This window comes from Oryctolagus cuniculus, chromosome 1 (assembly GCF_051225735.1).
Source record: "Oryctolagus cuniculus isolate XC-2025 breed Fujian yellow rabbit chromosome 1, ASM5122573v1, whole genome shotgun sequence".
Classification (NCBI taxonomy): Eukaryota; Metazoa; Chordata; class Mammalia; order Lagomorpha; family Leporidae; genus Oryctolagus; species Oryctolagus cuniculus.
This window is the reverse complement of record NC_142867.1, coordinates 167,825,010-167,851,966: the sequence shown is the minus strand read 5'-3', so window position 1 is coordinate 167,851,966 and position 26,957 is coordinate 167,825,010. Positions and strand designations below refer to the sequence as shown.

The 26,957-nt window shown below is 37.6% G+C and overlaps 1 protein-coding gene across 6 annotated transcripts in view; it reads right to left on the bottom strand.

Annotated features, from left to right (window-relative positions):
* Positions 1–7,159: 7,159 nt before the first annotated feature.
* The window catches only part of JAK2 (Janus kinase 2), a 133,165-nt gene continuing 113,367 nt past the window's right edge, over positions 7,160–26,957 (bottom strand). For all 6 annotated transcript variants that reach the window (XM_051846028.3, XM_070051600.2, XM_089299204.1 and 3 more), the window contains 9 exons: positions 26,452–26,603; positions 26,144–26,294; positions 24,921–25,057; positions 23,560–23,749; positions 22,059–22,183; positions 21,718–21,890; positions 12,431–12,548; positions 10,222–10,335; positions 7,160–9,974 (listed from right to left, as the gene is read on the bottom strand). In XM_051846028.3, the coding sequence (XP_051701988.2) occupies positions 9,867–9,974; positions 10,222–10,335; positions 12,431–12,548; positions 21,718–21,890; positions 22,059–22,183; positions 23,560–23,749; positions 24,921–25,057; positions 26,144–26,294; positions 26,452–26,603 (1,268 nt within the window). In that variant the 3' untranslated portion in view covers positions 7,160–9,866. The remainder of the gene's footprint in view (positions 9,975–10,221; positions 10,336–12,430; positions 12,549–21,717; positions 21,891–22,058; positions 22,184–23,559; positions 23,750–24,920; positions 25,058–26,143; positions 26,295–26,451; positions 26,604–26,957) is intronic.

The window sequence follows — 26,957 nt, the reverse complement described above, 5'->3', positions numbered from 1 at the left end:
AGACCCATAACCACGGAAGAAATTGAATCAGTAATAAACGCACTACCGAAAAAGAAGAGCCCAGGACCAGATGGCTTCACCGCTGAATTTTACCAGGCATTTAGAGAACAACTAACCCCAGTTCTTCTCAAATTATTCCAAACGATTGAAAGAGAGGGAATCCTCCCAAATTCCTTCTATGAAGCCAATATCACCTTAATTCCTAAGCCCGGAAAAGACACAGCGGAGAAAGAAAACTACAGACCTATCTCCCTGATGAACATAGATGCAAAAATACTCAATAAAAGTCTGGCAAACCGAATCCAACTACACATCAGAAAGATCATTCACCCGGACCAAGTGGGATTTATCCCTGGTATGCAGTGATGGTTCAATATTCGAAAGTCAATCAACGTAATCCATCACATTAACAAATTGAGAAACAAAAATCATATGGTTATCTCAATAGATGCAGAGAAAGCATTTGACAAAATACAACACCCCTTCATGATGAAAACCCTAAGCAAATTGGGGTTAGAAGGAACATTCCTCAACACAATTAAGGCAATCTATGATAAACCAATGGCCAGCATCATATTGAATGGGGAAAAGTTGGAGGCATTTCCATTGAGAACTGGCACCAGACAGGGATGCCCACTCGCACCATTGCTATTCAATATAGTCCTAGAAGTGTTAGCCAGAGCCATCAGGCAAGAAAAAGAAATTAAAGGGATACAAATGGGAAAGGAGGAAGTTAAACTATCCCTGTTTGCAGATGACATGATACTATATATAGAGGACCCAATAAACTCCTATAAGAGGCTACTGGAACTCATAGAAGAGTTTGGTAAAGTAGCAGGATACAAAGTCAACGCTCAGAAATCAACAGCCTTTGTATACACAGACAATGCCAGGGCCGAGGAAGAACTACTAAGATCAATCCCATTCACGATAGCCACAAAAACAATAAAGTACCTTGGAATAAATTTAACCAAGGAGGTCAAAGACCTCTATGATGAAAATTACAAAACACTAAAGAAAGAAATAGAAGACGACACACAAAAATGGAAAAACCTGCCATGCTCATGGATTGGAAGAATCAATATCATCAAAATGTCCATTCTCCCAAAAGCAATTTACAAGTTCAATGCAATACCAATCAAAATACCAAAGTCATTCTTCAAAGACCTGAAAAAACGATGCTGAAATTCATATGGAGAAACAGGAGACCCAGAATAGCTAAAGCAATCCTTTACAATAAAAACAAGGCCGGAGGCATCACAATTCCAGACTTCAAGACATACTACAGGGCAGTTATAATCAAAACAGCCTGGAACTGGTACAAAAACAGATGGATAGACCAATGGAACAGAATAGATACACCGGAGATCAATCCAAACATCTATAACCAACTCATATTTGACAAAGGACCTAAAACCAACCCCTGGAACAAGGACAGCCTCTTCAACAAATGGTGCTGGGAAAACTGGATGTCCACATGTCAAAGTATGAAGCAAGACCCCTACCTTACACCTTATACAAAAATCCACTCAACATGGATCAAAGAACTAGAGATGCGCCACGACACCATGAAACTAATTGAGAGCATAGGGGAAACCCTTCAAGATATCGGAATAGGCGAAGAATTCCTGGAGAAGACCCCACAGGCACGGGTAATCAAAGATAAAATAAACAAATGGGATTACGTCAAATTGAAAAGTTTCTTTACAGCAAAAGAAACAGGAAAGTGAAGAGGCAACCAACAGAATGGGAGACGTTATTTGCAAACTACACAACAGATAAAGGATTAACAACTAGAATCTACACAATGATCAAAAAACACCACAGAATCAAAACAAGCAACCCAATAAAAAAATGGGCCAAGGACCTTAACAGACATTTTTCAAAAGAGGAAATCCAAATGGCCAACAGGCACATGAAAAAATGCTCAGGATCCCTAGCCATCAGGGAAATGCAGATCAAAACCACAATGAGATACCACCTCACTCCGGTTAGATTGGCTTACATACAGAAATCAACCAACAACAGATGCTAGCGAGGATGTGGAGAAAAGGGGACACTAATCCACTGTTGGTGGGAATGCAAGCTGATAAAGCCACTATGGAAGACAGTCTGGAGAGTCCTCAGAAACCTGAATATAGCACTACAACAGGACCCAGCCATCCCACTCCTTGGAATATACCCAAATGGAATTAAAGGGGTGAAAAAAGCCATTTGCACCTCAATATTTGTTGCAGCTCAATTCACAATAGCTAAGACATGGAATCAACCTAAATGCCCATCAACGGATGACTGGATAAAGAAACTATGGGATACGTAGTCTATGGAACACTATACAGCAGTAAAAAACAACGAAATCCGGGCATTCACAACAAAATGGAGGAAGCTGGAAAACATCATGCTGAGTGAAATAAGCCAGTCCAAAAGGGATAAATATCACATGTTCTCCCTGATTGATGGCAACTAAACGAGCACCTAAAATGATACCCATTGAAATGAAATGGACACTATGAGAGACAATGACATGAGCAGCCCTTGTCTAGACTGTTGAGGAAAAACTTACTATTTTGTTCCTTTAGTATTTTTGTTGTTGTTGTTGTTGCTCGGTATGCTCTACACAAGACCACTGGTTGAACTCTGCAATCAATGCACAACCATTCTTAAGCATTTAAAAATTAATAGGAAATTGATCTCTGTGGAACATGGGAGTAGGAATAAGAGAGGGAGGAGATATATAGGACGGCACATACTCACTCAGACCTACCTCCAATGGTGGAACTGGAAATGTGCCAGGGGATTTCAACTCAATCTTACCAAGGAGGCAGGTACCAATGCCAGCACACTTGGTAAAGAGACAAATATAAATACACAACTGATCCAAAAGATAGGGTAAGTGTCGAAGAGATTACACAAATAAGACCAGTGTAAGCAAATAATGAAAGATAGAATCAAAAGGGTTGAGAATGATCCTGTGGGGGAAGCAGGTCACACAGCAGACTCATAGAATGGCAAACACCCCAGACAGCACTCCGGCCTCAGAATCAACCCTTGGGACATTCGGATCTGACTAAAAGGTCCATGAGAGTCTCGCAGGCATGGAAAGCCATGACACGGTGGCAAAAAAAAACAATCTAAATGAAGGATCCTGGTGAACAACACCCCAGCAGAAGGATCAGGCCATCAAGGAGAGAGGTGCCTTTCTCTGAAGGGAGGAAGGAACCTCCACTGTGATATGGCCTTGACTAAACAAATTCAGAGTTGGTGAACTCAAGGGGCTTCCATAGCCTCAACAGCTCATAGCAAGAGTCTTGGATGATTGCTGACATCATGAATAAGAGTGCCAATTGTTAAATCAACAACGGGAGTCACTGGGTTCATGCTCCCCACGCAGGATCTCTGTCCTTAATATGTTTACCTATGAAACTCAAAAACAATACTACTAGTCGAACAATACCCTATACCTGGTTCGGTTGTGTGAGTGCAACCTGTTGAAATCCCTGCTTAGTATATACTAAATTGATCTTCGGTATATGAAGGTAACTGAAAATGAAACGTGATGAAGGGTGGGATGGGAGAGGAAGCGGGTGAGGGGAGGGCCACGGGAGGGAGGGAGGTCGGGGGGAAGCCACAACAATACAAAAGATGCATTTTATATTCTACTTAAAACTATTGGTTGAGCTCTGTAATTAATACACAATTACTCTTAGGTGTTTAATCAATGCTATAACTGGTACTCAAATAGTATTTTACACTTTGTGTTTCTGTGTGGGAGCAAAATGTGGAAATCTTTACTTAACATACGCTAAATTGATCTTCTGTATATAAAGATAATTGAAAATTAATCGTGATGTGAAGGGGAAGGGGAGAGGGAGTGGGAGAGGGGAGCGTTGTGGATGGGAGGGAAGACACGGTGGGGGGGGAGGAGGCTATTGTGGTCCATAAGCTGTACTTTGGAAATTTATGCTCATTAAATAAATTAAAAATAAATAAATAAATAAAAATAAAAAATGAAAAAAAGAATAATAGTCAAAAGTTTTCACTCATTTTCTGAGCTGTGATGATTAAGATAATTGTGATATCATTATTATGACTATGTGCATTATAAATGGAGGCTGCTTTGTGAAAAAAATAGGGAGACTTCTGCCTGAGAATTCTGATCTGATAGCTGTCAATGACTGTTTTTATGGATGGCTTAAATTGATGTAATTCTCTCATCATAAAAAAGTTTTATAATCTGGTTTTGCAAATACAATTACATATATATTTCCTATAGGCATAACTAATGCTGCTCCAACTTTACCTCCCACTTATCTTCATCTGCAAAGTCATTAAAAGTAACTCCCTTTTAGAAGTGTTCTATTGAGGCCAGCATAGCAGGTTAACCTGCCATCTGCAGTGCCAGCATCCCATATGGATCCCTGCTGCTCCACTTTTAATCCAGCTCCTAATGTGCTAATGTGCCTGGGAAAGCAGCAGCAGATGGCTCATGTCCTTAAGTTACTGACTCCTGGCTTTGGCCTGGCCCAGCCCTGGTTGATCTCTGTCTCTCTTCTAAACTCTTTTAAATAAATAAATAAATATTTTTAAATTAAAATTGTGCTATTTAATGCTATATATATATGCATACATATTACATATATATATATATATTTAGCATATGGTATAAAAAGCATTAATCAGAGTCAGAAGAACCTGCCTCTAGCCTGGCTTTGCTCTTGACCAGTTCTGCAATGTGGGCATGTTATCCCTCAGACTGTTTCCTTAGCTATAATATGATGGTTTCACCTAAATCTCTCTTATAGCACTCTCTTAGCATTCTTTTGGGTAGCAAGTATTATGGTGACTTTTGGAAATCATGGTTTGTGTCCTCAAGCAAGTAGAAATATGCCTAGACTTGAAAGTCCAATTTGAATGTTATTTCTTTATATTTTAGCCTATTACTCTGAGGCACAGGTTATACCATACAAAGTTTTTAAAAGTTCATTTACTTTCAACTTTATCTTGTTACCTAGAAAACAGCAGTATTATCCCCTACCTTGTTCCTTCTACAAAGACTTACTTTTTACAGTTGTTATGCCATTAAATTCCTTCATTTGGAAGATGTAGTAATCCAACTAAAAATAAATTCAAATTATTTCTACTGGGAAATTAAATGATTTGCCATCTTCCTACCTAAAAAACTATAACTGTGTATCACTGAGGGTTATTTATGTGATTTCTGCTTTCTTTGCATGCTGTTTAAGCTGTGAAAGGTGACATAATGAAGTGGTTATGAACTCTGATAATGGAGTAAGGCTACCAGAGCTAAAAATCCCATGTGGGACTTGAAAATTTACTGTATCTTGCTAAATTTCAGTTTCCATACACTTAAAATGAGAAAAGCAATAGTATTCATCTTAGAGTTGTATGGATAAATACAGTTATCTGCTTAAGAGAATGCCACCCATACTCAAAGTGATCTACAGACTGAATGTAATTCCTATCAGAATCCCATTGACCTTCTTGTAGAAATAGAAAAACCCATACCAAAATCCACATGTTGTTGCCAGGGGACCACCAGATACCCCAAATAGTCTTGAAAAAGAACTAAGTTGGAGGCTACATACTTACTAATTGCACACTTTTCTTCTGTGGTAGGCATTTGGTTTAGTGGGTAAGATGCCACTTAAGATGCCAGCATCCCCTATCAGAGTTCCTGGCTTTAATCCCAGCTCTGTTCCTGATTCCAGTTTCCTGCTAACACAGATATTGGGAGGCAGTGGTGATGGCTCAAGTGATTTGGTTCCTGCCACCTACGCAGCACGTGGAGACCTGGATTGAGTCCAGCTACTGGCTTTAACACTAGCCAGGAACCGCTGAAGCATTTGGGGAGTGTTCCCACCCGCTTGGGCTTTCTCTGCGCATGTGCTCGCTCGCTCTCTCTCTCACACACACACACACACCAACAAATAAAAATTTTAAAACTTTCTACAAAGCTCAAACAATGAAACACTGGCATACAGATGAAGGGATGGGATGGGATGGGATGGGATGGGATGGGATGGGATGGGATGGGATGGGATGGAATGAAATGGCATGGCATGGCATGGCATGGCATGGCATGGCCAGAAGTAAATCCTTGGGTATTTTGTTTTAGATTTATTTATTTGAAATTCAGAGTTACACACAGAGAGAAGGAAAAGCAGAGAGAGCAGAGAGAGAGAGAGAGAGAAAGTCTTCCACCCGCTGGTTCACTCCCCAATTGGCCACAATGGCCGGAGCTGTGCCAATCCAAAGCCAGGAGCCAGGAGCTTCTTCTGAGTCTCCCACGCGGGTTCAGGGGCCCAAGAACTTGAACCATCTTCTTACTGCTTCCCCGGGCCATAGCAGAGAGCTGGATCAGAAGTGGAGCAGCCAGGACTCAAACTGGCACTGCAGGCAATAGCTTTATCTGCTATGCCACAGCACTGGCCCCAATCCTTGGGTATTTTGACCAAATGATAACTGTTAAGCGTACCAAGATCAGACTAGAAAAAAAGATAGTTTCTGCAACCAGTGATGTCAGGAAAACTGAATATCCATGTACAGAAAAATTAGGATGGACTCTTTCCTTATTATCACATCATAAATTTAATTCAAAATGGATAAAAGACCATTTTGAGTTAAGTGTAGAACACTTAGAAGAAAACATAGGAGGAAGGCTTCAAAAATCAGGTGTGGCAGTGCTACAAGGATACTTCAAAAATGTTCATGGAAAAACGGAATTAAAGATGTTTATTTGGGTGCTAACAAATTTTAAAATCCAAGGTACTCATTTTCCAAAAAAAATTTTGAAGACCCTTCATACTTTTTTTCTTAAGTAAAATCAAGATTAATTCATAACTTAGTCTGATATTTAGATAGCCTGCTGACTACTTATCCATTCGAATATAGCAAAATTATTAAATTATGTCATAAAATTAGAGAAATTTTCATTAGAAATAAATTAAATACCAGAATTAGGGTGGACACAGCAATATTCATAAAGATAGCACAGTCTTAGGAAACATTTCTTAAAATCTGGAAAGTAAGTTTAGTATTATAAAATCCTTTCTCTGTACATTCCTATTTATGTGTGTGAGTGTGCGTGTGTGCGTGTGTGTGTCCCTACTTTTTGGTTAGGTGGCAACACAAAAGAAAATAACTTCTGAATTTTTATTACAACAATATTTCAATTTTGTGGGAACATGCTAAAGGAACAATGAAGAAATTAACATAGTCTCAATAAATTAAGCACAAAAAACAATCCAGATATGAAAATGGCTCCCCAGATAAAGAAATGTAGGTATGTTCTCATGTCTCCTGCATAAAAAAGCTGTTTAAATAAAATTTTATCAGAAGTTACAGTTGGGATAAAAATTTCACCTGACTTGAAAGTAGGCTTCTTGAATTATAAGAAAGTACTCTTGCACAGCATATTACAGTGCTACTGACAGTGTTTATAAATAGCATGAAAAAGTGACTCTTTACCAAAGCAAGTACTTATAGAAGTAGGCAGTTATTTATATAAAGACTGTATAACTTAATACCCTGGAATATTTACAGAATTACAGAATTCTACAAAAAACCTTTAGCCACATTTTTAAAGAATATTCATATGAAGAAACATTTTGGGATAAAGTGGCACAGTAATTACTTACCTGTTTCTTATGCAGAACCAACTAAACAGCAGCAATTCCTTTGATAAATTTTCAGGATCAAAATTTAATATATTACTAACTCTCAATGCAAAAGACATTTCCTGAAAACTTGACATTTTATAATAATGTAGTCATCTCACTCTGAAAACTTAAGAATGGGTCTGTGGCATTCTTTATCTAAAATTAAAAAGCGAAACATGAAAAAAAAAGTTTAAAGACATCTAGTTCACATCCTTGTTTTTAAAAACAAACAGAACATTATAGGCTTCTGAAAAGATTATATTTTTTTAAGATTATATTTTAAATACTAAAATTTTGGTACAAAAATCTAAAATCAAGCATACTGTACTATATACTACTTCTCACATGAAAGTAGAATGGAAGATCTCTTACTTTCATATAAAAATCCTTGAGAAGTCTTTACAAATTAAATAAAAATTATATTCAGCCTTCTTCAAAATATTTATGAGAAACCTTTTTAAAATATAAAACACTGTCATTTTTAGATGATTTCTGCATGTAGCAACTACTAAAATGCTTTAAAAATAACAAATGTGAAATGCATTTATTCCCTTTCCTTCCTTTCAAACATATCAGAAGTCTTAAGTACAAATTTTAAAAAAATCGACCACTGAAAATAAACTACTTTCTTTTTTTGTCAAAATACCAAATATTTTAGATTTGATAAATCAACACACAAAAAGACCCTACCATATTTTATTTTATGTATGGCATCTAAAATGGAGTAGAAATAAAACAGATGATGACAAAAAAACAATCCTTTAACTGAAAATATGTATACTCTCATTTTCTTAAAGATATACATTATAAATACTCTACTGGAATTCTGAAATAAAATAAGCATTCTTTTTCACCAATTTACTTACTTTATCTCTTGTGTATAAGACTCCCTAACACAAGGAATTATCTTCTGTGACTTGCAATAGAGAACTATGAAACCCCTCAAATAGACAGTGTTTAGAAAAAATATTTCTAACCCATTATGTATCCTAATAAGCGTATACAATTTAAAAAGTTTTATGGCTTATGCTTAAATTTAATGCATGACCACAGGTTCCGGGGGACTGAAGAAACTTATTGGCAGTCAACAGCTCCAAAGGATGACACTATTCCTGGCATTCTTAATTTCAAACTTTTAAAAGAAAAGTGTTCATTGTAGTCTTAAAAATATTTGACGCCGGCGCCGCGGCTCAATAGGCTAATCCTCCACCTTGTGGCGCCGGCACACCGGGTTCTAGTCCCGGTCAGGGCGCTGGATTCTGTCCCAGTTGCCCCCCTTCCAGGCCAGCTCTCTGCTGTGGCCCGGGAGTGCAGTGCAGGATGGCCCAAGTCCTTGGGCCCTGCACCCGCATGGGAGACCAGGAGAAGCACCTGGCTCCTGGCTTTGGATCAGTGCAATGCGTCAGCCGCAGTGCGCTGGCCGCGGCGGCCATTGGAGGGTGAACCAAATACAAGGGAAACAAATAAGAAAATAGATTGTGTTGTGTCTTTGTAAGCTTGTTCCAATTCAAAATGTATTGTTTAGGGTAAGGAAAATTTCCTATACAAATACATCTAGACATTTGTTCCCTTTGCTTTGAAAAATATTTACAGTACATGAAACTACAAGCTGAAAGTATACACCTGCTTATACTGCTGGCCAGTGATATAAATGAAGAAGGACACCAAGGTGCTTACTCAGTTATCTGAGAATCATACTTTCTGTTTATGGTGAAGTTATTGTAGATCAACTATGGAAAAATTAAAAACCATTATGAATGAACACCAGCCCTTGTGTAAAACATCACACAAGATGACAAAGTATAATACATTAACAGTGGCAAAAACTGTACATATATATTCTGTGCATCTTGAACAATTCAAAATTTACATTATGTTTCTCATTTCTCAAAAAGCTGAGTTGGAAAAGTCTTTTTTTTCCTTTGCAAGAGAAGAGTGATGTTGACTGATAAGGTTCATGAAACTTGTTACAAAATTTCTTGTTCAAGAGTTTTCATTATTGTCTTCTACTTGTCGCCTTCATTAAGAAAAACTATTAAACTTTGAAACTTTTGAGCTGATATTTTCACATTTTTGCTGACTAGCATCATGATTTATGAAATATATGTAATAATAGTCCACAGCAATGTGAAATACAAAATTTTGATTTGTAAGTCTACTTTGGTCTCAGAGTGAAGATCATTTCTTTCATTCAGTCATGTTGTCCCTTATTTGATCCACTCGAAGAGCTAGGTCCCTAAAAGATGGACGATGATTTACGTTATTGTTCCAGCATTCTGTCATAATCATATAAATCTGTGAAAGAGAAAATAAAACAAAATTACAATGAGTGCAAAGTGCCATTTGGTAAAAGACATGAATTTGGAGCTCCTGCTTACTTTTCATATACTATGATATACATCATAGCTATGCCTTGATCTACAGTCATCTATTTATGCTCTTAATCTAAAAGCTCAGCAAACTAAATTCCAGAAAGTGACCTGAAATATTTTAATAAAATGAAAAAGAAATTCATAACTGGATAAAAAATAATTTTTATTACCTCATCTGGACATCCATCTGGTCTTGGTAATCTCCCATTATTCTTCAAGAGTTCTATTAAATGGAACACAATCATCTGTCCTTGTTTGTCATTGCCAATCATGCGCATAAATTCCTGAAGCACAAACCCACTTTTTAGTTAAGATTTTTTTCTGTATATTTAATCTGAAGCAGAATCCTTTCTCAACTTCTTTCCACTGAATGTATATTCACTGTATATATATAATATATATTACATGTGTTATATACAGTGTATATATATTTTTGTATGTTTTGGTACCTTTCAAAAACAGGCTATTTTAATCCAAAACTTCCTTTGAATCACATTTCAGAAAAGACTGTTAAATGTGGAACTTCTATAATCTATCTCCATAACTGTAACATAACATACTCAACATGTAACATATAGCATTCTCAACACAAATTCCCTGATAAGGGCCCACATGAATAAAAAATGTATTCACATTGGGTACTGTTGTTGTTTCAATACATTGTATTATATTTCAAGGCCAGTGCTGTGGTGCAGCAGGTGAGACTGTCACCTGCATGCCAGCATCTCATAACTGCTGGTTCAAATCCTGGCTGCTCTATTTCCTGTCCAGCATTCCTGCTAATACATCCTGGATGAAGCAGATGATGGCTCAAGTGGTTGGGCCCCTACTACGCATGTGGGAAACCCAGGGTGGAGTTCCTGGCTCCTGGCTTCAGCCTGGCCCAGCCTTGGCTATTGCAGCCAACTGGGCAGTGCACCAGTAGATGGAGGATTTTATCTCTGTTTATTCCCTCCCTCTCTGTATCTCTGCCTTTCAAATAAATAAATGTTTTTTTAAAAAAAAAAAAATTGAATGTAAAAAGGATATAAGAAATTAAAATATATAATATTTAAGTGTAACTTTAATAGAGAAAAACTGCATGTCAAGTATTCATAAATTAAAGACTGAATTACAGCCAGAAAATATTTAAAGCAAACATACACTTTTTCTATATTAAATAAAGAGAGCTCTTAAAAAGTAAATTTAAAAATAAGCAATATAAAAACAGGCAAAGAGAGCCAATGTTGTGGCATAGTGGTTAAAGCCACCACCTGCAAGGCCTGCATCCCATATGGGAAAAGCAGCAGAAGATGGCCCAAGTGTTTGTGGAGGACCCAGATGAAGCTCTGCATTCCTGTCTTGCAGCTATCTGGGGAGTGAACCAGTGGAAGACCTCTCTTTCTCACGTCTTTTCCTCTTTCAAACTAAATAAATAAATCTTTGGAAAAAAAAAAAGAATACAAGACACCAAAGAGACAATTATCATACAAAACATACACACCTCAAACATTCAACATATGCACAACTAACCACACTATTAAGAGAAATGCAAATTAAAATAAGATACAACTTCTATCAATTTAGCAAAACTGCATAAAATATAATGGCTAACAATGGGAAATGATGAAATGTACACCCCTTTGTACTGCTACTGAGATGCAATCTAATACAGCTTTTCTGGACAGCATTTTAAAGTAATCAAAAATCTTTAATATAATTCAAAGTCTTTCATCTATAATATTTTAAGATATTAGAGGTAAATATTTATGTAAATGAATATTTACTATGTTCATTGAAGTGTTGTTTAAAATATTGAAAAATGGAAAATAATTGTCCAGAAATATACATTCTTATGATAGAATGTTACTTAGCAATTAGAAATCATATTTGCAGTAAATACTTATTAATATAGCAAACAATCCATGCTGTAAATACTTAATGAAACAAGTCAGCATACAGTTCAGTACAATTTAAACTTTCTAAGATAAATATTTCTTTATAAAATTTCACTTTTATTTATTAAATAAAAAGAAACCTGGAAGAAAACATACCAGATTATTAACGTGATTATCTCTGAGTAAATGCATTAGAGTTGATTTTTTATATTATTTCTCATATTACAAATTTTTATAATAAACAAGAAAATATTACTTTAAAAGGCTTATGTTAAATATGCAATAATTGCTAGAATGAATGAGCTTACTGGATTGACTAAAAATAATATTAAGAAACTATAATAAAAAAAACAGTGCTCTAACCTCCATTTTAAATTTCTAAGATAATAGGTATAGGGTTATTGCTAAATATTGTCTTACAAGTAAGTAATGATGTTATTAGACTTTGGTAAAGCCTTTCTCTAAATAAATAAATAAATAAAGTAATACAAAGCACACTGACCGCTGGTGGACTTTTACTCTTTTCAATATACGTGAAAAGTTCGTACAGAACCACTCCAAAGCTCCAAACATCTGAAGCAACAGAAAACTTACTCTCTGTCAGTGATTCTGGAGCATACCTGAAATAGATAGAAAGTACTTAAAAAAAAAGTTACTTGGTCTGCCAAATCTTGATTTTACCTGCAAATCATTGTATTAAACACACACACACACACACCCAGCTAGGTAGGCCTTTGGCTCAATGGTTGAGATGCCTGATTGGAATGCCTTATGTCCCCTATCAGAGGGCCTGGATTGAGTTCCAGCTCTATTCTCTATTCTAACTTCCTGGCAATGTGCACCCTGGGAGGCAGCAGCAACGACTCAAGCAGTTGGGTCCCCTGCCACCTGTGTAGGGGCCCTGGACTGAGTTCCCAGCTCCTGCCTTCAAGTAAGTCCAGTCCTGGCTACTGTTGGTATTTGGGGGAGCGAACCAGCACATGGGAGCTTTTTATATCTATCTTTTTGTGTCTTTCTTCCCCTCTCTCCCCAACTTGTGTGTATGTGCTTCTCAAATAAATAAATATTTTAAAAACAGGGTGGTGCACAGGAAAGAGTTAACATAGCAGGCTTGTGGCTACCGTTCTCAGAAAGGTCTCTTTGCAATGTTGATTCTTGGCTGATATCTGGGAACTTGTATTTCAGGAGTGTTTCCACAATTCCCTAAATGATGAGTAGCTCAATGTGCCTAAGTTGTGCAAACAACATGGTTATCCTAATATCATTTTTCCTTCTAATAGTCTGGAATTTTTGCACATGCCAGGCAAATCGACTGTATCAACACAATCAACCCCAATAAAAATCCTAGGCAATGAGTTTCTAATGAGTTTCCCTAGTAGATAGTATTTCACACATGTTTCAATTCATTACTGGGGAATTAAACTGTGCCCTATATGACTTCAGTAGGATAGGATCCTTGAAAACTTGTGTTTGGTTTCCTCCAGTCTTTGCCTCATGCACCATTTTACCCATGGCCAATTTTACTTTGTATTCTTTCCCTGTAATGAATCATAGCCAGGATGTAATGACTATAAATTACTGTTCTTCATAAATTTTCTGGTCAGTGGGATTTTGTTATATCAGCACAGATGGAATAGGACAGTGTTCATTTTTCAGTATGTTAGCTAAAACCTGTTTTATCAACCCACATTCCATATTTACCCCAAGTGTAGGCAACCTCATTTCATTATATGAAACATCTAATATTTACAACTTGCTAATATAAAAATAAAACAATATGTCAACTGCTTCTGTGGTCATTTTTTAGCCATAAATATATGCTTCAGTTTCACTAAATATGTAAGAAAATTTTGATCATTATGAAAATAAGGGCTTTTTTCTGATTTTTAAACAAGTTTATTTAACTGTTCCCCAAAATCACAGAATTCACTACATACCTCTTTCCAATCTATTTACACGTTGGCCTTTTTTTAAAAAAATTTTTATTTATTTATTTTTTGACAGGCAGAGTGGACAGTGAGAGAGAGAGACAGAGAAAGGTCTTCCATTTGCCGTTGGTTCACCCTCCAATGGCCGCCGCGCTGCAGCTGGCGCACCGCGCTGATCCGATGGCAGGAGCCAGGTACTTATCCTGGTCTCCCATGGGGTGCAGGGCCCAAGCACTTGGGCCATCCTCCACTGCCCTCCCTGGCCATAGCAGAGAGCTGGCCTGGAAAAGGGGCAACTGGGACAGAATCCGGCACCCCGACCGGGACTAGAACCTGGTGTGCCGGCGCCGCAAGGTGGAGGATTAGCCTATTGAGCCGCGGCACCAGCCTACACATTGGCCTTTTACCAAATACCTTACTTCGTAAGTTATAATCTCAGCTGCGTTTTACTCCATATTGCTTATCACAAATGAGAAGTGATCTATTATATTTTCATAAACTAATGAAATATTAATTATATGAAATATATATCTTAAACATCATAGCTGCTCTCATTTATCTTTTCAGATATTTGGGCAGACATATATATTCCAAAGCTCAGATAATTTGGAGGCCTGCTTTATGACAAAGAATACAAAATTAGGCATGAAAGTGAATATTTAAGATTACAAAAGGAAGGTCCTTAGAAACAAAGAGTTTCAATGGTTTCATAATAAACATGCTTCAGTGCATGTGTTCTGCCATTTGCTTCTTAGTCCTAAAAAACATATAACAGTTAGGGACCAGCGCTGTGGCGTAGTGGGTAAAGCCGCCGCCTGCAGTGTCAGCATCCATATAGGCGCCAGATGGAGTCCTGGCTCCTCCATTTCCAATCCAGCTCTCTGCTATGGCTTGGGAAAGCAGCAGAAGATGGCCCAAGTCCTTGAGCCCCTGCACCCGTGTGGGAGTCCTGGAAGAAGATCCTGACTCCTGGCTTAGGATTGGCGTAGCTCTGGCCATTGCGGCCAATTGGGGAGTAACCAGCGGATGGAAGACCTCTCTCTCTCTCTCTCTCTGCCTCTCCTCTCTCTGTGTGTAACTCTGACTTTCAAATAAATAAATAAATCTTTTAAAAAAGACATATAACATTTAATAAATTTACTTAAATTGAAAAATTAAGATTTTTCCTGCCAGAAATTAAATTTGTTTTTGATGCCTGGTATTGCCAAATGTTTTACATACATGAAGGACATTCTTCATAAAATCAACTCAAATTTTGAGGCTGTCCAAATGTCTGCTATAAATTATATCTGATTAAAGATGTTATTCAAAATGCTATGAGAAATGAACAATATTCTGTTTTTCAACTTTTAAAAACTGAATATATCAGTCTAAACAAGGTACCTCTATGTGCAAGTGTTAACAGTATAATTTGAATATAAAAGACTTTCATATACCTCCTAGAAAATGAGAAAAAGAATGACTCTAATGATTGGTTAAAAAATCCATTTTTTAAAGTCAAAATCTTTTATTTTCAATAGAATTGAAAAAGAATACATCTAATGAAATCCCAGCTAACACAATTTTTAATAATATATTACTATATACTTTTTATCTACAGATCTTGGAGTCATAAAATGAACAACACTGACATAACAGAACTCCTTCTGGTTCTACCTAATCATTTACACAAACAAGTTTTCTCAGTATTTACAACTATGAAAATGCAAAGCAAACACAGAATTTATGCTGAAAATTGTCCTATTATAGGAATAAATAATATTCATCCATGGATATATGAACTACTTTGGAGAAGGCACTCCATTCAGCTTTAAGAAATGTCTCTAATAAAAATTTTACTGATTATCCAAATATGTAATTTATTTACATTGCTTTGGAAAATGGTATCAAAATAACAACTTTAATGATAATTCAATTCAGAAGAAAAATGTTAAAATTTATGAGTTTTTAAGGTTCAGTAATTTTTAAATTAATTTCAATTTATCTACATATTTTGGTTACCAGGAAGATGGTATATTTTCCAAGTATAAAATATACCACTTTTTTGAGTGGGAAGGGAAGTGCAAATATAATTTAAGGAAAAGAACAATATAAAGACTCTCTCAAAACCACAAAGTCTATACTTTTCTAAATGAGTGACAATGAGTATCAAACTACTATAGTATTTAGATTCCACTGGATATATTTAAGATTTATATAGCTGTTATTGAACATCAATATTACTTTATAAAATAGATTTGCAACTACTTAAACTTATACAAAGAAAATTATCAATTTTTAAAAGTATGAGAGAGTATATATGTGGTTTGTCAAAAGTTTTTTAGTGGTATACTTGCATGCATACAAAAGGTCTAAAAATACATGACCTAGATTTCTGAAAAGTATCCTAATAGGTCACTTCTCTGTTCTTAGCATCTTTTTTTATTTTATATTTATTTATTTATTTATTTATTTTGACAGGCAGAGTGGATAGTGAGAGAGAGAGACAGAGAAAGGTCTTCCTTTTGCTGTTGGTTCACCTGCCAATGGCCGCTGCGGCCAGCGCACTGCGGTCAGCGCACCGCGCTGATCTGAAGCCAGGAGCCAGGTACTTATCCTGGTCTCCCATGGGGTGCAGGGCCCAAGGACTTGGGCCATCCTCCACTGCACTCCCTGGCCACAGCAGAGAGCTGGCCTGAAAGAGGGGCAACCAGGAAAGAATCCGGCGCCCCAACCGGGACTAGAACCCGGTGTGCCAGCGCCACAAGGCGGAGGATTAGCCTAGTGAGCCGTGGTGCCGGCCTGTTCTTAGCATCTTAATACAATATCCCTTCCATATCAGTAGTTCTAGTTTTTAGCCTCATGCTCCCCTATCTACTCTATTTTTTTAAAGATTTTATTTATTTATTTGACAGGTAGAGTTACAGACAGCAAGAGAGAAACAGAGAGAAAGGTCTTCCTTCCATTGGTTCACCCCCCAAACGGCCGCTACGACTGGAGCACTGCGCCGATCCAAAGCCAGGAGCCAGATGCTTCCTCCTGGTTTCCCATGCGAGTGCAGGGCCCAAGCACTTGGGCCATCCTCCACTGCCCTCCCGGGCCACAGCAGAAAGCTGGAATGGAAGAAGAGCAACAGGGACCAGAACCCGGCTCCCATATGGGATGCTGGCACTGCAGGTGGAGGATTAACCAAGTGAGCCACGGTGCCGGGCCCCCGTCTACTCTTTTAAGATGATTGAGAATGGCCGGCGCCGTGGCTCAATAGGCTAGTCCCAGTTGGGGCACCAGACTCTGTCCCAGTTCCTCTCTTCCAGGCCAGCTGTCTGCTATGGCCCGCTAGTGCAGTGGAGGATGGCCCAAGTGCTTGGGCCCTGCACGCCATGGGAGACCAGGAGAAGCACCTGGCTTCTGGCTTCGGATCAGCGCGGTGCACTTGCCACAGTGCGCCGGCCGCGGCGGCCATTGGAGGGTGAACCAACGGCAAAAGGAAGACCTTTCTCTCTGTCTGTCTCACTGTCCACTCTGCCTGTCAAAAATAAAAATTAAAAAAAATTAAAAAAAAAGATGATTGAGATTTAAAAAAAATACTTTCATTTATGTGGGTTATATCTACTGATAGTTACCATATTTGATATTAAAATTAAAGAAATAAAAAAGATTAATTCATTGTAAATACAACAAAGCCATTACAAAAATAACTATTTCCTGAAACAAAAAAAATAGAAGAGTCACACTGTTTTACATTTTAGTAAGTCTCTTTAATGCTTGGTTAAACATGTCTTGTAGCCTCTGGAAAATTCTTTGATACAGTCATCAAAAAATGTGAGTGAAAAGGACAAACAACACCGTAGTATTACTATAAAAATACTTTTAACCTCAATGACCCCACAAACGTTGAGAACTGCTGTTCTGTACCCAAAGAGCTATTTTTTAAAAATATTCACCCTACTATATTATTCTCCTGAATACAGCCTCTAACATGCCACCTGACACACTGTCTTCTGAACAAGCTGTAAACTCAGTGACATGGAGGACAGGGCTTATCTTAGCCCATTTGTGCTGATACAATAGAATGCTTGACATTGGTAATTGGATAATTTATAAAGAATAAGAACTTATTTTCTCAGAGTTTTTGGAGGTTGGGAAGTCCAAGATCAAGGCGTTACTTTGCTGTTTCCAAGATGGTGCATCCTCCAGAGGGAGAACACTGTGTCCTCACTTGGAAAAAGCAGATGGGCAAAAGGGGCCAAACACCTGGTGAAGTCTCTTTTCTTTTTTTTTTTCTTTTTTCACTTTTTGACAGGCAGAGTGGACAGTGAGAGAGAGAGACAGAGAGAAAGGTCTTCCTTTTGCCGTTGGTTCACCCTCCAATGGCCGCCGCGGCCGGCGCACTGCGGCCGGCGCACCAAGCTGATCCGATGGCAGGAGCCAGGTGCTTTTCCTGGTCTCCCATGGGATGCAGGGCCCAAGCACTTGGGCCATCCTCCACTGAACTCCCTGGCCACAGCAGAGAGCTGGCCTGGAAGAGGGGCAACCGGGACAGAATCCGGCGCCCCGACCAGGACTAGAACCTTGTGTGCCGGCACCGCAAGGCGGAGGATTAGCCTAGTGAGCCGCGGCACTGGCCGAAGTCTCTTTTCTAAGAGCTATAATCTCATTCAGAGGGGAGGGGCTCTAATGGTCTAATCTCTTAATAGTCCCACCTCTTATTACTACCATACTGGCAAGCCAACACCCTAATTTGAGGGAATACATTCAAACCACAGCAGGGCTCAATCTCTTTCCAGACCCAATTACTCTCTGTTTGTTCTATGTGTATGCCATTCACTTACAAGCTCCTGATATTGTTCTTGTTGGCCTCTTCAAAGAATGCCCTTTCTCTATTTATCTGGTAAACTCCTATTAATCCATCATTGAAATGTCATCTCTTAGTTGTTCTTTATTCTGACAATCTTCAGTGCTACACACTGCATTACAATGATGTAATTATACATTTGAGTTTCCCTAAATCTTGAATTCTTCCAGTGGTGGAGAACACTTTTTCTGCCAAGGGCCATCTGGATATTTAGAAAATTATTTGTGGGTCATAACAAATTATCAATTTAAAACTTAGCCTACTATAGGCCTTAGTGAATTTCAAGTGCAATTGCCTTGGCAGGGCCAGCCCAGATGATTCTGTGGACCTTATACAGCCTGTGGGCCTGGTGTTCCCAACCCCTGTAAAGGGAAGGACTTGTGATAGTGGACCTGTCAGTTGAACTTCCTGCCATATCAAACTTTTAATTCAGCCTGCCTATTAAAGGACAGTCCTTTTGTGATGCTATCCTCTGATCAGCTCCTTTTATGGTGTTTGGAGCATGATAGGTACTTAATAGCTATTCATTAAGTTGTATTGTTTGCCCAAATCACTAGATTTTCATTAATATGTCTTGTCAATTAATTCCATTTAATTTCTGTAATTTCTCATTCCAAAAAATAAAAAAGAATGAAATTCATGCATTACTGGGAATGTGACCCAAAATAGATGGTCATATTTAGATAGTCTTATTTTCTAGTTTCACTCATACCCTAAAATTACAAAGGTAATGCTAATGAGTAAAATGAGAACTTTCCTCAAAAAGTAGTCTTGATACTATAAAAAATTTCAGCCTATACAAATTAGAGAACATTGAACAACCATAACTCACCTAAGCCTATTATTCCTTTTGTTTCATATACAAGTATTTCTCCCTGTATCCACCCCACTGGATTTATATGAAGTGAATCCCAGATATGAAGTATTTCTATTATAATTATTTCAGGATGCATCTCTAAAACATAAACACTCTTCTCAAAAACACATTCATAATAGCAAATATTACTCTTCTGTGTAAACAATGAATTTGTTCTAAATCATTGGTGTTTCCTTACTGAATTTTTTTCCAGACTAACAATGTGCAATAGCTAGAATGGGCATAAAATTGACAGATACAAAATAAGATAAACACATACAGACAATCCATGAATTTAGCAATAGCACACCAAATAATCTATAAATTTCTAATAATTTTTATAAATCTCAGAATATTTTTTGTCTCCAAAATATTTACAAGTCAACAGTTATAGTATTTTATAATAGTAATTTTATTTTTCAAGTCGGCTACCAAGAACATAAATAGGGGCCGGCGTTGTGGCACAGTGGGTTAAAGCCCAGGCCTGCAGCACCGGCATCCCATAAGGGCAACAGTTTGAGTCCTGGCTGCTACACTTCTGATTCGGCTCCCTGCTAAAGCAGCAGAGAAAGCAGTAGAGGATGGCCCAAGGGCTTGGGCCCCTGCATCCACGTGGGAAACCTGCAGGAAGCTCCTGTCTCCTGGCTTTGGTCCAGCAATTGCAGCCATATGGGGAGTGAACAAGCAGATGGAGACTTCTCTCTCTCTCCGCCCCACCTCTCTGTCTTTACTTCTCCATAACTCTTTGAAATTAATTTAAAAAAAAAAAACAACAACTTTTTTTTATAAAAGAACACAAATAGGGGCCGGCACCATGGCACAGCGGGTTAAAGCCCTGGCCTGAAGCACCAGCATCCCATATGTGTGCCGGTTCTAGTTCCAGCTGCTCCTCTTCAGATCCAGCTCTCTATGGCCTGGGAAAGCAGTAGAAGATGGCCCAAGTCCTTGGGCCCCTGCACCCATGTGGGAGACCCAAAGAAGCTCCTGGCTCCTGGCTTCGGATCGGCACAGCTCTGGCCACTGTGGCCATCTGGGGAGTGAACCAGAGGATGGAAGACCTCTATCTCTGTCTCTACCTTTCTCTGTAACTCTTTCAAATAAATAAAATAAATCTAAAAAAAAAATAAAAATAAAAAAAATAAAACTACTTAACCAAAATAAAATCCTTCGTTTAATACTATTATCTGATTTAACATTATTTTCAGTGTTACTTCAGCAGATGAATAAATTAAAATTAGGGACTATCTGGAAAGTATACAAATCAAAACTTTTAAATATAATCCAACCAAGCCATCCCTAGAAAACAAAATACACTATCAATGAATCAAGGCATAAAAAAAGAAAACCTTGCATCAAAGCACAGATTAATAGAAGCAAAAAGTATACGACATAAAAAATTAGGTTTGAAGGGCCGGCACTATGGCACTGTAGGTTAAGCCTCTGCCTGTGGCAACTGGCATTCCACATGGGCACTGGTTTGAGTCCCAGCTGCTCTACTTCTGATCCAGCTCCCTGATAATGGCCCAAAAAAGCAGAAGATAACCCAAGTTCTTGGGCCCCTGTCCTCATGTGGGAGACCTGAAAGAAGCTCCTGACTTTAAATAGGTCCAGCTCCAGCCATTGCAGCCATTTGGGAAGTGAACCAGCAAATGGTAGACCTCTCTCTCTGTCTTCTCCCTCTGTTTGTAACTCTGCCTCTCAAATTAGTAAATAAATCTTTAAAAAAAGTAGGTTTGAATGCTCTCCACAATTATTTCACAATTGTAAATGATTAAAAATTAATTTTAGATATAAAATGATGTATCATATAAAAATATTCCACCAATGACTAGATCAAATGTGGTTAAGAAAGCTTAAAAACACAAACTTTAGATCAAGATCATTTGGGTTTGAACTTCAGTTCTATCATTTATTATTCATGTGACCTTAGGTAAGTTAATTAGCTTATCTATGCTTTAATTATCTCATGCTTCAAATGGAGATAATAACAGATATTCTCTAAGAGATGCTGTTAGGAGGATTAAATGAGATAATCTATGAAATACATTTAGCCCAATGTAAGCAACAAGAAATATGTACATGACAAACCATTAAACAATAATAGTAAAAATAAAGTTTGAAGTTTGTGCTCTAAAATTTCACTTTATTATATTGAAATATACTATACTCACCAGAAGATGGGACTTTCACCAGGTTCTTTCACTTTGTAATATTCTTTGTCTTGTGGTAATACTTTGGTTAACCCAAAATCTCCTATTTTAACTCTGTTCTCATTCTCTACCAATATATTTCTTGTTGCCAGATCCCTGTGGACATACCTTTTTGTACCAAGATATTCCATACCCTGCAGATAAGATAATATTTTTCTTTCAGCAGTTTTATAAACATGAACAATTTAAATGGTCTTACCCCTATTTACTCCCTTTATTATCCATGAAAAAGCCTAAGAGATTTAACAATTATTTCAACAAGTTTATTTTCATCTACAACAAATAACCAGGATATTAGGTACCTTGCATATTTGAAATGTGTACTGCAGAAGTTTTTTGTGATCTATCCTTTCTTTATGTTTCTGGAGATAGTCCCGTAAACTTCCATATGGTAAATATTCCATAATCAATCTTAGATTACGCCGGCCTTCAAACATAGAAGTGAGAAAATAATGTTTTACTTTGTCATATTTTACTTAAGAAATATTAGCTTAAGAAATATTAGAAAACCAAACATAAATGACTTAAAGATACATAAAATCTGAGTTGTAGATAACAAGATTTTATTATAAATTAAAGGTGATATAGTAGTGAAGAACACAGGCTTTCTGAATCAAAAAGCTTTTGTGTTTTAGTCTTCTAAAAATATTTGTTTAGTCTTCTATAATCTTGTAGGCAAACCAAAAGAAGCTGATAAAAAAAAGAAAACTTCCTTTCTCTTCATTTATGCTAAACAAAAGGCATCTAATTTAAAAATGTTTTATAGAAAATGTGAGCGGGCTGGCACCGCGGCTCACTAGGCTAATCCTCCACCTGTGGCGCCAGCACCCCGGGTTCTAGTCCCTGGTGGGGTGCTGGGTACTAGTCCTGGTTGTTCCTCTTCCAGTCCAGCTCTCTGCTGTGGCCCAAGAGGGCAGCAGAGGGGGGCCCAAGTGCTTGGATCCCTGCACCCGCATGGGAGACCAGGAGGAAGCACCTGGCTCCTGGCTTTGGATCGGCGCAGCACCGGCCATGACAGCCATTAGGGGAGTGAACCAACGGAAAGAAGACCCTTCTCTTTGTCTCTCTTTCACTGTCTATAACTCTCTGTCTCTCTCTCTCACTGTCTAACTCTGCCTGGCCAAAAAAGAAAAAAAAAAAAAGAAAAAGAAAAAAGAAAAAGAAAATGTGAGCAAAGATGATTCTTTTTATTCAAGTTTATTTTTTACGTATTTGAAAGGCAGACAGAGGGAGAGAGACTGAGAGACAATGAGAAAGAAAGAACACTGAAGAGCACAGAGATCAACCTTCTATTCGTTGGTTTACTCCTCAAATATCTGCAACACCCAGGCTGGGTCCGGCCATTACCAGAAGCCTAGAACTCCATCTGGGTCTCTTTTGTAAGTGGCAAGGGCCCAAAAACTTGAGCCATTATCTGCTGCCTCCCAGGGTATACATTAGCAGAAATCTGGATTAGAAGGAGAGGCAGGACTTGGACCCAGCCACTCCAATATGGCATGTGGGCATCCCAAGCAATGGATTAAGCTGCTAGGCTACAACACCTACCTCAATTTCTTGTTTTAAAACTTAATATTCTCTTGGTAAATTTAATCAAATGGTGAATACAAAGATTAACCAACTAGCCAAAGACTTCCTGTAGTCACAGCCCATGAACATCAAGCTCAATCTTTAGTCACATAGAATGCATCTCTCTCTGGGCTCTAGCATATGGCAAATCCAGAATTTCAGACATTTTATGTTTCTACAACCCAGGATGCCAAAGACATACCTTAAGTTTAATATAGGTTTCAATGGGCAACATACCAGCACTGTAGCACACTCCTTTGTACTTTACAATGTTGTCATGTTGTAAGGATTTTAGGATTTCAATTTCCCTTTCAAAGTCTCTGAGGTGCTCTTCAGTACTGTGCTGGAGCTTTTTCACAGCCACCACCTCTCCAGTGTTGTCCTGCAGAGGGTCATACCGGCACATCTCCACACTTCCAAAATTACCCTAAACAGCATGCCACATTAGGATGGAAATCTCAAGTTTTCAAGAAAAATTACTAATAAATTCCAATTATAAAGTAAATCCCAGTAGCAGGAATTAGCAGATATTAGAATTAGCAGTTGTCATGTTGTGAGGCAGTCCTGTAGAGAGGCCCATATAAAAGACCTCTTGCTAGTGAAGACTCCATGTGAGACAGCAAGGCCTGTCTGATACCTTGATCATTATCTTATAAGAGAATTTGATCTAGAATACAACTAACTTACTCCAAGATTTCTGACTCACAGAATCCTGAGATAACAAGTGTTTATTGCTTTTATTAAGTTTTAGCATGATTTGTTACATGGTAATAGATAACTAACACACCTAACTACCTGGACCTTTTTTTGCTTGTGACATTGCTATATCCATTCAAACATTCCCAAGAATATTTTATAAACAAGGTACTCCAGCAAAGTATTAATCCAAACAAGCCAATCTGTAATATAATCCCCAATGTTTAGTTCTAGTAAAGCTAGATTGGAATATTTAGCTTAATTTCAAACCCAAAATGAGACCTTTATATTGCATCCAAGCCAAAACCTAAGTCATAACATCACATTGTACAGGATCCTGTATCAGCAAACTTAGCGAAAGAAATACAGGGAGCTTACAACTATGGTTGGGACTACTGGGAACTAAGGCTTTCTTGTTCCTACAATTTGTAGGTTATACATGACTATGTGAATTTTTAAGAGAGATTCTACTACTGATCATGGGCTAATCAATGTCCTAAATTCTAAGCAATTATATTATTTCTCCCTGAGATGACTGGAAACTGAAAGGCACATAGGATGGCTCAAGTGATCCTTTCTCTACTTCACTGATCCATTTCCAATGAATTACAAATTTCCCCTAAGAGTCCCATGGTCAGCTCAATTTGGAAAACATGGCCTAATTTATCTCCTCTGAAAGTGCTCAATGCTCATTACCTGTTACAGACTCTGAGAAGTTCTTCAGTGAAAAGTTTTTATTTAACACAGTGTTTCCCAACCATCTAACAATTAAATCTTTTTTTTTCTATGAACATCCTTAAAATTCTGTAAAAAAGTAGATTTTTAGAGACTCTATAGCATTTTCTCCCTCAAATAAAAAGTTGTTAAGTCTATACCCTATTTGAAAAACTTGTGATAATTACCTTGCCAAGTTGTTGCAGAAATTTCAAATGTCTTTCTTCAAACTGTGTAGGGTCCCTATCTTCAAAAGCACCAGAAAACCCTAGGGCACCTATCCTCATATTTGGTAACATGTCATTTTCCGTTAATAGTTCATAATCTGTAGAAATAAAAAATATTACTATGTTAATTTGGCTAATATATTCTGAGTTAAACTGATATACATTCAAGCCATCAAAACAGAGTATCTTAGAAATACTAAATAACATAGGAAACCTTAAATAGTTTAGTTTATATTAATGACAGCCTTTAATTATTACCCATAACCTGATAGACTTTCAGGAAAAATTCTGCACAGAATAAATGATTACTTTCTCAAATAGATTGTTTTAATATTCATAAAGTAAGGTCTTCTGATTTTTTTGGTGAGAATGGTGAGTAGTACTGAAACAGGAAATACCTATAGGTTAAACACATGCATACTGATTTCAGTATTTTAAACGAGGAGAAAAAAAAAACAAATCTACCTTATATTTATAACTTCAGTTATAAATATATGGGAACAACTTAAAACTAGTTTAAAAACAAAACAACTTGTTTTTAAAAAGTCAATTTAGCCAAATAAACACCTGTAGCCAAATAAACAGACTACTCATTAGCTGGCAAACTAAAATTAAGTTATTAAAGGAGAAAAGGGGCCAGCGCCATGGCTCAATAGGCTAATCCTCCGCCTGCGGCGCCGGCACACCGGGTTCTAGTCCCAGTCAGGGCGCCGGATTCTGTCCCAGTTGCCCCTCTTCCAGGCCAGCTCTCTGCTGTAGCCCGGGAGTACAGTGGACGCTGGCCCAAGTGCTTGGGCCCTGCACCCACATGGGAGACCAGGGGAATCACCTGGCTCCTGCCTTTGGATCAGCACGATGCGCCGGCCGCGGCGGCCATTGGAGGGTGAACCAACGGCAAAGGAAGACCTTTCTCTCTCTGTCTCTCTCTCACTGTCCACTCTGCGTGTCAAAAAAAAAAAATTTAAAAAAAGGAGAAAAGGCCCTTTTTAAAAATGAAAAGTATATCCATCAAACAGTAGAACACATAAAAAGCATGAAAAGTTCTATGAACGTATGAAATTAAGAAAGCCTAAAAGAACATCAATGATTTTCTTGGAAGGGATTATAAAATTTGTAACAATTCATTAAACACAACACAGAAAGATGGCAAGATAATCAATAAATCAATCCCTATCAATACATACCTGGAGTAAACAAACTGTTAAGATCTCGTATGATGGCTCTGAAAGAAGGCCTAAAATCTGGTTCGTAATCCATACAATTATTTATAAGGTTTGCTAATTCTGTCCACTTTGGTGCAGGAAGCTGGTGTCTATCTTCATAAAATTGTAGTTTCTATAATTAAAGAACCAAATGCTGAGAATAAAGTGGATCATGTTGTTTCAACATTCTTGTTAAAATTAGATGGGATAAAAAATATCAAATCATGTGAAAGAAAAATGAAGAATCACAAATAGAGTAAATTCTAACCTCAGAGTCTATATAAACTTACTCGTTGAGAATCCAGAGCACTCAAAGGCTTATCTCCTCCACTGCAGATTTCCCACAAAGTGGTACCAAAACTCCATTTGTCTGTTGTTAAATTTAGATTTTTAGGATTTTCAATGCATTCAGGTGGTACCCATGGTATTCTCTCCTGCAGAACTTTTAAATGATATGATCAGAGTATGGTTAAACAATCCTCAGAAGTAAAGAATTATTTTAAATGTAAATCATTTTCAAACTCATTTGAATAAGCAACTCTTTTGGGTTTGTCAGAGAGAGCCAGTATGAGCATGCCTGCACAACTTAAGAGCTGCAAGGGAGTTATGAGATCATCTACTTCAGTATCTTAGCCTTAAAAACGATAATAATTACACTTGCAAAGATTGAGTCATTTCCAAAAGTCACACAATTTATTAGCATCATGGTCAGAATCAGAAATCTTGTACAATGAATTCTAAATCAATTAAACATCTATTAATCCATAGTGTCTCAACTGGCATATCACTTTACCTC